The sequence below is a fragment of the Rhagoletis zephyria genome, unplaced genomic scaffold, assembly GCF_001687245.7.
Source record: "Rhagoletis zephyria isolate East Lansing unplaced genomic scaffold, Rhagoletis_zephyria_1.1 Rzeph_scaffold_02152, whole genome shotgun sequence".
NCBI classification, from domain to species: domain Eukaryota; kingdom Metazoa; phylum Arthropoda; class Insecta; order Diptera; family Tephritidae; genus Rhagoletis; species Rhagoletis zephyria.
In genome coordinates, this window is record NW_016159236.1 from 15889 (window position 1) to 26816 (window position 10928).

General features: G+C 33.9%; 1 protein-coding gene across 3 annotated transcripts in view; it reads right to left on the reverse strand.

Annotated features, from left to right (window-relative positions):
- Nucleotides 1-1105: 1105 nt before the first annotated feature.
- The window catches only part of fus (epithelial splicing regulatory protein fusilli), a 54455-nt gene continuing 44632 nt past the window's right edge, over nucleotides 1106-10928 (reverse strand). For all 3 annotated transcript variants that reach the window (XM_017620418.1, XM_017620417.1, XM_017620419.1), the window contains exons 5-6: nucleotides 3500-3646; nucleotides 1106-3404 (exon numbers count right to left, since the gene is read on the reverse strand). In XM_017620418.1, the coding sequence (XP_017475907.1) occupies nucleotides 2127-3404; nucleotides 3500-3646 (1425 nt within the window). In that variant the 3' untranslated portion in view covers nucleotides 1106-2126. The remainder of the gene's footprint in view (nucleotides 3405-3499; nucleotides 3647-10928) is intronic.

Below are 10928 nucleotides of genomic sequence, written 5' to 3' on the forward strand. Positions count from 1 at the left end.
TTCGATATATTTCCGATAAACATTAGAGAAGACACCGATTCGTTCGTCGTTCGCATGGTAATTCTACAAATGAGGTAATTCGCTGACAAAATTGTGTATGGCGAATTACGTAAGTCCAAGGTAGTTGGATGGCGAATGACGAATAGGAGAGCGAATTACGAATGTGAGGGCGAATTAAGAATCTTGGAAACGTTGTATTAGGTTAAATAATATAAGGTGTAGACAAAATGCAGATACTTTTATGTGCCGTACATGCATATGTACATATACATACATATATGTTTAGTATATACATATGTATGTATGTACATTCATATGTGTGTGCGTATGCACACTTGAACATGTATATATTCAAAGCTTTGTTATTGTTTAGTTTCGAGTGTTCTTAGGTTATTCTCTCTGAGAAACGATAAACGTACTTACATATTTTAATCATTGTTATAAATAGGTATGTAAAATTCGCAAAAACTTTTGTACACTCAAAGTGATTTCATAAAACACTTATTATGATACATAAATAACGCTCGTATCTTTTTACGGAAAAAACAGTATATTATTATTCTTTTATTGTACACCCCGAGACAAAATGATATGTAAAACAAAAGCCATGTAAATCCAAATTTCTCACTTTATACAAAAATTAGAATTCAAAAACGTGGCATATTCTAGTTTAAAGTGTCGACATAATACCGTTGATTTTTGATTTTGTTTTTACAGCGTCACAATTACTTTTGTATGCGTTCGACAATTTCTTTTGTATGCTTTCATACAAAGTTACTATGTTAGACAATTTCTTTTATATGGAAGAAAATAATAACACCGTCTGCAAAAAAAAATAATCAAAAATCAACGAGAATTCTTAGCCTATTGAAACTTGCACCTTAATAAGCTACCAAACTACATACTTGCAATTTTTTTTAATTATTATATAATTAACCAGACTTTAATAAAAAAGTGTTAAACATTAAACAACCGAAAAGAAAATAATCAAAACTGGTCTAGATGTCATGTCCCTATTGTTTTACATAATAGTATATATGTATGCATACATAAGCATTTTTAAAAACGTGTTTCCGCGAAAACTGTGTATTAAAAAATTTAGACAGAAAAAAAGTATAAATGCAGCATTTTGGAAAAAACCGCAGTATCCATTTTTGGAATCCAAAAAAAGTATTATACTTCGAAAGAAAGTATAGATACGAGCGTTATACATAGAATATAAAATTCTATTGAGCTAAATTTTATCAATTAAAATCGAAATGAAAAATTTTTAAAAGGTACATACATAAACGAAGTATGCTCTTAAGTATAATTAGTGTAAGAAATATAAAAGCCCAGTTAAATTGAGAATTATTATGATAGCTGTTTCAAGGCAAATGGAAATCCAACACCTTGCAATATTCATTTGCGAAGTGTTTAGCTTAAATTTTCTCTTTAATTGCAAAAGAAATATCAAAATTTTACAGAAATAAATTGCACAAAATATACTATAATTGTCACAGGTGAAATTAAACACTTTGCTAATGAATATTGCTAGCCTCTTTCAACTTTTCAAGTTGGTTCGTCTTTGTCTATCTTCTAATGCCGGGTTAATCTTTTTGAAAATTACTCGTTTATAATAATTATTTTATAACTATTAAAATCCCGACAATTTAGATTGAGCACAATTTACCTCACTCTCTGCTTAAGAAATATAGATTGCCCAAAGTATCTTATAGGTAAGATTTTCATAATAATGCAAATATTTATCTACTATTTTAATAGAATTTTCAGTTTAAAGTAATCGCAATATAGTAACACAATTGTAAGCTTAATTCTACGAACAAACTATATAGCTCTTATTAAGTAGAATAAGTTCATGATTTGAAATGGGTTAATGTTTGTGTGATATCTGTGTAATTATGTATGTATTTATACCTGTTTAACTATTTGTAATTATATAGTACTTATGTAAGTATGTCAATATAGACAATATGAATATTTGTTTATAAGGATGTTGTGTTACAGGTCAATCATACCGTTAAATGCCCATCTGTATTAGAAATACAGGCTTTTCTTACAACAACGCAATCGCCACAAACATTTCACCATTAAAAAAAAAAATACTTATCTGTATTTTATTTCAACTACAGTCCCGGATTGAAGAACTGGTATACACCACCAGTAGCAGGGGGGCGTGTGAGAGCACGCTTGGCGGCAGTCGCCATATTAGTTTCGTGTTGGAAAGCGTTATCATATGATCGCTTCATAGAATGAGACAACGAAGTGGCCGCTGTCAATGCCGAGCTAGGCAAAATGCCCGCAGCTGCCGCCGGCATGGCTGCACCACACACACCGGCTGCAGTTGCTGCATATTGATAGCCCTGTGGGATATAGCCGATCGGAAACGGTTGAAAGGAAAAGTGGCGTGGCATAAGCACAAATTGAGGCTGGTTGCCAGCGGCACCAGCGGAGGCAACATTTGGTGAGGCAACATTCGTTGCCCCTCCAGAAGATGGATGCTGAAACAGCAATGGGCTCATGAAGTTGGCATACAGCTGTTGTTGTTGTTGTTCGGCGGCCACAGCCGCAGCCTGCTGACGCGCTATTAAACTTTGTTGTGCAATAAATTGTGCCTGTTGCTGAGCAATGAGTGCGGGATTTGCAGCCATACTCATCTGAGGTGGAGGAAGAGAAAAATTGAAAGGAAATGGAGCCATAGCTTGAGATTGTGCGCTAACGGCTGTGGAAGCGCTCGAAGGCATTTGCAAAGTTGAGGCTTGAGGTGTACCTAAACTACCAACAGTAACAGCATTTTGAGCGGCAGCAGCAGCTGCAACGGCGGCGGCAGCATTTGATTGAGCTGCAATGCTCTGAGGCTGCGCGGAATTTGATGGAGCTCCGACCGTGGCCGCTATAAACGGCGATAAGCTACCTGCAGAGGCTGCTATAGCTGCCACAGACTGTGGATTCGTTGGAGGCAGAGCCACATGTTGTTGTTGCGATAGGGCGGCAACTGCTGCTGCCATTGATGGTGACGATTGCATTGCATGCGCATGTGTCATGTGGGCACTGTGCCCTTGGTTATGAGCGTGAGAATGAGTATGGCCCTGATTGTGGGCGTGAGCATGCGCATGAGAACTAATTGCTTGTGCGTTGGACGGCGACGGTTGAGGTAACATACCCGGTGAGAGAAGCGATGTCTGCTTAGCTGCAGCAGGATGATGAGGGTGAGGTGTTGTGGCAATGGGTGACTGCAGGCCACCATTCAACACCATATTCATGTCATCCCCGGAACACTGGAACACTTCGATGTAACGATACTTTTTACCAAACATCATAAATTGGTTATGTTTGCGCAGTGCGCATAGGCGAGCAGACTCTTCTGAGTCCATTTGAATGAAAGCCTCGCCACTGGGCTGTCCCTATGAAATACAAAGGATTTATAATTTGTTAAGCTTAATTAATATGTGAGAGCATCATAATAACCACAAATGTATACTTATAATGAAATATTTACTTGAGCATTAATGACCATGTGCACGCCCTGATATATAATATGTTTTGCAAAATCATCCAAGAAATGAAGAATGTGCTCTACTAGGGCTTCATAAGGTAGGCCTCGCAAACGGATACAGTTTTTGGTGGTACCTGAAGTAATCAAGTGCTGAAAAAATTTTTAAAAATATTCATTGATCAACCAATTTACATGCATTCTCATTGCAACTTTAAAACTAAATGAGTATCTGTCAATTTTATTGAGGCTTATTAATACTTTATTTTAATATTGTTATTGGGCTTTGTACCACGATTGTGTTTATTAGGAAAATAGAAAAGGCAACAAAGTCTAAGCGGTAGAAGTTATAGCAGCTATTTCGGAGATCACCACATCTCTTCATCAGACTTCTTTTTTTAGACTTCAGCAGGGATCGTACCCGCATCATCGATGTGCAAAGTCAGAAGCGCTAACGACTGAACTATGCACACTCCGCGTTTCTGACTTTGCACATCGATGATGCGGGTTCGATCCCTGTTGAAGTCTAGAAAAACAAGTCTGATGACAAGATGTGGTGTTCTCCGAAATAACATCTTCCGCTTAGACTTTGTTGCTTTTTCCACTTTTCCTAATAAACATAATCGTGGTACAAAGCTCAATAATAATATTAAAACTAAATGAATACTTATCTTTAAACCAAAAGCTTATGAAATACTGGTGAGCTCGGCCAGGCTTCGCTGCGGCTCAGTCTGCTATGAAATCAATGGAAAAGTAAATAAAAGCATTCCAGTAAATAGCTTGGATAAGGAAGCACAGCGAATGGGTCTGGCGGTAAACGAGGACAGGACGAAGTATCTCCTGTCATCAAAAAAACAGTCAGCGCATTCCACGTCACCGCTGGCTTTGCCATGCCGTTCGAGTAGACACCGACGCTCCAGCTCTGCCTTCTTCGTGATTTAAATATAATTTTAAATCTTTGTTTGCTATGATTTTCGTTTTTGCGTTATGGGGCTTTTATAAAATTAAAAAAAAAAAATTTAAAAATATGTAGCGGTGCACCGTGGTGGAGGAATGATACAATCCTGCTGAAACCAGGGGAGTTCCTTTCACGTTATCTTTACCTGTTTATGATATATTCTAGTCTCTTGAGTAATGCTGTTCTCGATCTCAGATTGCAGATTCCTCCTCGCTACATATGTATGTATAAAGTTGGGCGTCTCCTAAATTTTTGCAAAAGCCTTATAACGCGATGGACCAGCATTTGAAATTTTAGCGCAAATATTCGCAGCTGTATTGGCAGCCAAGATTAAAAAAGGCATTTTAATTTTGTTTTTGTTTTTCATACTAAACAATTTTTATTGAGCTTGAGGAGCAAATGTGGTGGAATATGGTTATGAGTTTGTATAATTGATTCAGAGGTCTTTTCTTTATATAAATTAAAATTAATCACAATGTTTAATATCGCCAAAAACAAACCTTTTTTAATAAATATTTTTTCCCCCCAAACTTGTTTTCATTTTTTTATTCCAAAACCAAAACTGGAACGAAACCGGAACCGGAACCGAAACAAATTTGAAAGAACGAAACCAAAAACGAAACTGAAACACTTGGCAACACCGAAATCGAAACCGGAACGTTATTTTGAATCGGTTTAATTCCTTGAAAAAAACTAAAGGTTTTGTTTTTCGTTAGATGGTTTTGAAATAAATATGCATTTGTTCCAATATAAACCTATTTTTTTATTCCTTTAGGTTACGCCTTTGGTTAATTTTGGTGTTCATAACTTGAGTCATTTTACTTACAAAACTTTTGCATGACATCCATTTATTATACTACTTAGTATACTACACTGAAAACTATGTTATTTATACCAATTACGAAACAAGAAAAAACTAAATATGGTAGTCAGTGGATACATTCATAGAAAGGTAAAAGGTGCTGAAACTTTTACCTATTTTTGAATGTATAGTACGTATAAAATTCTTTTGTACATGTATTTGTGAGTGAACCGCCCTGCAGCGGAAATACTAGTACAGAACTAGTGAGTTCACCAGTTTTCGGGATTCGAATACCGGTACCTTGCAAATCTACCAGCCATGCTTTCTACTGTCGCATTTAACATGGAGTTGTCCTAAGTGGTGACACCTGCGTAACCTTTCACTAGTACTTTTAGTAGTAACATGTAACCAGTAACCGAACCACTTTTTTTCGTTGTGCACTTCACAGATACTTTTTCATAATTAAAAAAAAAAAACTGAAATAAAGATTTTAAATTACATGTTCTGCATAGTGAGATGAGATTTGAACTTGAACATTTTCGGCCGCAACTAATTGCAGCCAGCCCTTTGCGCACTCAGCTACAGGCACAACATATAAGTGTGCTTTCAAATGTTCGCTTTGAATCAAGCCAGGCGAAGATTTGTTCAAATTTAAATTTGTTTTTGCTATGATCTTCGCTATTTATTTTCCTGTGATCGAACGCACAAAAGCTGCAGCGTGACGTTGTTTGAAATTTTATTATTAGGCTGAACTGATTCTTGATATTTTTAACAAAATCGTCATTTAAACGCGCTATATCTCAGTCGTTTGTGTATCGATCGATTTGAAATTGTCACACAATAAACTACAAACTATCCCAAAGAATTTAAGTTTAACACCACTTCTCAATACTCATTACAAATAAAATTACAGGTTTATAACTTTTTTATGAGAATTAAGAGGGTGTTTGTTTTCAAATGCGAAAGTTGTGTTATTAAGTTTGAAATAAATTTTTTGTTTTAAAACAGTTTTAAAACTATGTAGCGAAGTTTTTGCGAAAGTTTCAGAATTAAACATCAAGTAGTTGCAAAGTTATAACAATATTATTATGACTCACACGGTTAGAAGATTAGCACGCTGCACTCCAAAAGGCTTTATAACTCGGAAAAGTAAAAAAAAAAAGTCCTTTTTTATTCGTGATTTATATGTAAAAAGACTTGATCTTTCGATTGAGATAACTAAAAACAATATTAAAAATTACCATAATCTATAGAAATCATAGTTTTCGAATTATTTTTCCTATTTTATGTCTGCTTCGCAGCTAGTCGAGAAGTACAGTATATTTTGCTTTGCTGCCTTTATTCTTAAGTGCACATTTGAGATACCTTCCCCAAAATGCGCATCAGTGGCATTATTTTATTTATTTATATGGAAACTGCTCCGATAGATGCATTCAACATACCTGCACATTAGAGATACCTGCCTTAAAAATTGTGCAGCTATTATCAATTGTCAAAGAAAGTATTACGTTTACCTGCACTGGCCATACACTTACCCTAATTTGACAAGCTTTTATTTATTTTTCTCATCTCGAAGAACAACGAAAACGGCTATAATTTTATGTAGGTCAATTTATTAATTAATTAATTTTTTTTTAATTTTTTATTTAGGCGGGTCAATTTTTTTTTCAACATCGTTCCTAGCAGATTCGGATTCTACATAAAATTCTAAGAAAAAAAGCCCTTTAGACCATAGCTCTAAAATCAATTTCGAGCCTGCGCAATTTTAAAAGAAAATATATTTAATTAATACTAAGTCCATAATCAGATTAATATTTACTAAAGTGTTAGGAATTTTTTTTTTTTTGTAATAAAGAATTGTGCTCGGGAGTTTTGTGATATGAAAAATTCATTTCTGATATCTATTTTTTATTTAAAGAACCGCAAGATGGCGCTTCAAAGCAAATCTACTATATATTTGTGGAAGTATGTATGTATGTATGTACCAGGTTGCAGCCTGAACGAATGTACAGAATCGAATAAAATTTTGCCAAAGTATTGCCATGACTCCTGGACCTATAATAGGGTAAAAAAATTGAAACTCGCCAAGGGGGGGGAGGGGATGAGGGATACCTCCCATAGTGAAAATTTTTAATCAGCTCTAACTTCGGAATTATAGTCACATGAACTCGAAATTTGAAATGCACAGATACCTACGGTAGGTGCTTATGGAAAGTGATATGTATATAAATGAGTTTGAAAAAAAGGGCGTGGCACATCTTATAGGTGTGGAATCTTTTATCAGCTATAACAGCAGGCAGTATTANTTTGTAAAAAGGGGCGTGACACATCTCATAGGTGTGGAGTCATTTATCAGCTATAACAGCAGGCAGTATTAATGATATCATTGTATTGCTTTTTGAAGATTTGTTATAATTGATCAAAGCGAAATTCAAATAAATTATAGATGATATGAAGTTCACCGGGTCATTTTCTAGTCTTTAATATATACTTATTAATATTTACTAAAGTGTTATGAACGTTATTTTTTTTAATACAATAAGAAAAAAATAACTATAATTTAAAGGAGTGACAAACAATGGCTAGAGTCGTCGCATGTGTGTATTCTTTCATATACATATATATGGGCTGTTCTTACCGTTATATATTTTTCATCCACTCGCTTATTCCTTACCTTTTTAAATAAAAATTCAACAAGTTTTAACCACTGGGTAAACTTAATAAACGAAATATATTCTCTGGTTAAATTAATAAGCCTGCCCAGATAACACAAAATCCTAAGCTTGATACACATTTGGTGTTATAAAAGTTTCATAAAGCTCTACTTGTAATTAGGAAAAATGCCGGAAAAAAAAAATTATAAAATTGATTGATTGATTGATAAAAATAGAGAGGGAATTATGGTTTTGACAATAGAAAATAGAAAAAAGATACCTCGTGTTGAAAGCAAAAAGGATCTAAAACCAAAAAAAAATATAAATACACTGTTAATCATAAAAAAATTTATGATTCGAAAAATTATTTTGAAATATTGTAAAACTTTATTTATTATTTTTTTGGTTTTTTAAAGCTAAAGTTTTATTTACTTACAGTAACGAGCAAAAGTATTGGCACAGTGAATTTTACGCAATATAGGCAAAGTATTTAGAAAAATTCCAGGTATGCAGTTTAATAATCCATTCAATTTTTGTTTATCAAAGTGCAAGTTTAAAGTTGCTTGAAAATCTGAATATAAAATTGCAAATTAGTATGCAGATTTATTGAATTTTCCTGAGTTTTTCACAAGGTTTACACATTTGATTCTTATGTAGTTTGGTGTAGTAAGAACTATGTTTTTATAAAAAAATATCAGAAATAAATTAAAAACTTTGCATACATGTAAGCGAAAATTTACTGTGCCAAAACTTTTGTTCAACACTGTACATATAAAAAAATATATACAGTAACTTCTCCCGTTACAATAGTAAAAAATATGTAATTTGCTTTGTAGTGCAATCTTGCGGTTTTTTAAATAAAAAATAGATATCAGAAATTAATTTTTCGTATCAATAAACTCCCAAGCACAGGTTTGTATTAAAAAAATATATCCGCAACACTTTATTAAATATTAATCTGCATATTTTATCAATTCGTCGGTATATTTTTTTATGTATGTTACCGCATAGCTTTGGACTACGTTATACGTTTTCTATAATTCTTTTTTAAAGGAAAGGTTGTTCCTCAGAGGTAATCTCCTACTAATTGAGTGTAGATCCGATAATTGGGCCATGAAGAAAATAACGGTACTCTTAAATTTGTATATGAGAATTGAAGTCGGTTTTGTTTTTTGTTTAAAATTTCGATGCATTGTTCGATGGGGTGATATATTGCCAAACATGATAGTACTTTGTTTGCCATCAATAAAGACTAACTTGACGGAGTTACAGTATTCCACATTGATGCGAGCCTCAAAAGCCTTGAATAATATTTGCGAGTATGGCTTTTAGTTTTTACCGCTCAAGTAAGTGGCAGGCCTATAGAAAATATTTCTTAATCAATAATTTTTCAAATACTTTTTGTTTGACACCTATATTATAATACATACTTTATCTTATTAACTTAATTGAATTAAATTTTCGAAATTGGTGGCAACTCGACTCAAAAATATTTTCAGTAGTAAGCCTTCTTAAACCTTTTTAATTTGATACCCATATTGAAACATTTAATTTGTCTTAGCAATTTAATTTAATTAAATTTTGAAACAGGTGGCAACCCCCCTCAAAAATATTTTCGCCTGCAAGCCTTCATAACCTCTTTCTTTTGACAGCCATATTGTAATATCTAATTTATATCATTAACTTACATATACTGAAATTTTTGAACAGGTGGCAACTCTCTATTTTTTCTGGTTTTAACCATCCGGATATTATAAAAAAACAAACCAAAAAAAATAAAAAAATATTCAAATCGGTCAAGCCGTTTTCGAGTCTTAGCGAGGCTAACGGACAGCAATTCATTTTTATTTATAAGATATCTTCTTTTAAAAATGCGCAGGCTCGAAATTGACTTTAGAGCTATGGTCTGGAGGAATTTTTTTCTTAGAATTTTATGAATAATCCGAATATGCTAGGAACAATGTCGACAAAAATCGATCCATACAAATTGACCCGCCCTAAGGTATATAGATAATTAGATATCATTTGCAAAAAATTTCGCTTTCAGTAATTTCTACGTGGTAGATGCTCCTCCATTATTTGGTTTCATAGGGATTGGGATACCTTCCTCATTGAAGTAGCAAAGAAAATTCGCTTAAGTGCTTTTTTCGGTTAAGCGCACAAATTTTTCGTGCAAAGAAGGATGGGCAGCTAAGCAAAATATACTGTAGCTTGTTTTGCACCGCTCAGGGCGCTGGGACATTTGACGTGAATTGCCCCCAAAACAATTTAAGATATAGTAGTTATGTAAAAAGGGGTATCTACATATGTACTGCTTTATTTTGGTACTTTTCAGTCCGGTATTTGCGTGGTGGTCACACGAGGGAAACAGAACATGGATAAGTATTCAAAATTTATTATTTGTATTTAAATGATAAATAACAAAATCCTTTATGTAATAAGGGAGCACTACTTATTATATTAAAACGGCTTTTAGAAAATGCATTATGTAACCAATAGCTCGGTTTATTACTACCTGGAGCATAACATGCTATTGGAACTACTAATGTAACTAGTACGAAAGCGACAATTGTCTCCGAACTCGCTGGAGGGCGGTTTTAACGAAATGTTTTGTGTGTATTTGAGTGGGTCTCTGCATAGTTAACATTCACAGTTTGACCCGTCAGGTGGCGCTGGGGTCGAGGTATTACTAAAAATTGTATCTATTATCCGATTTGGCTTATATTCGAAATATGTGTTGGTATCGTAAGTGAGTAAAGTAAGTTTCATGAAAATTCGTTAAATTTTCCTAAATTTTATATACAGTTTGAAGCTTTGATTTATATGTTTTTATACCCGAACGCACTTGTGCACAAGGGTATTATAACTTTGTTCACATAACGGTTGTTTGTAACAGGCAAAACGAATCGAGATAGATATAGACAAATGTATACATAAATGATCAGAATGAAAAGAGAAATCGATTAAGCGGTGACTGTCTGTCCGTCCGTCCGTCATGTAGCGGTAGCTTTCGGAAAGGTG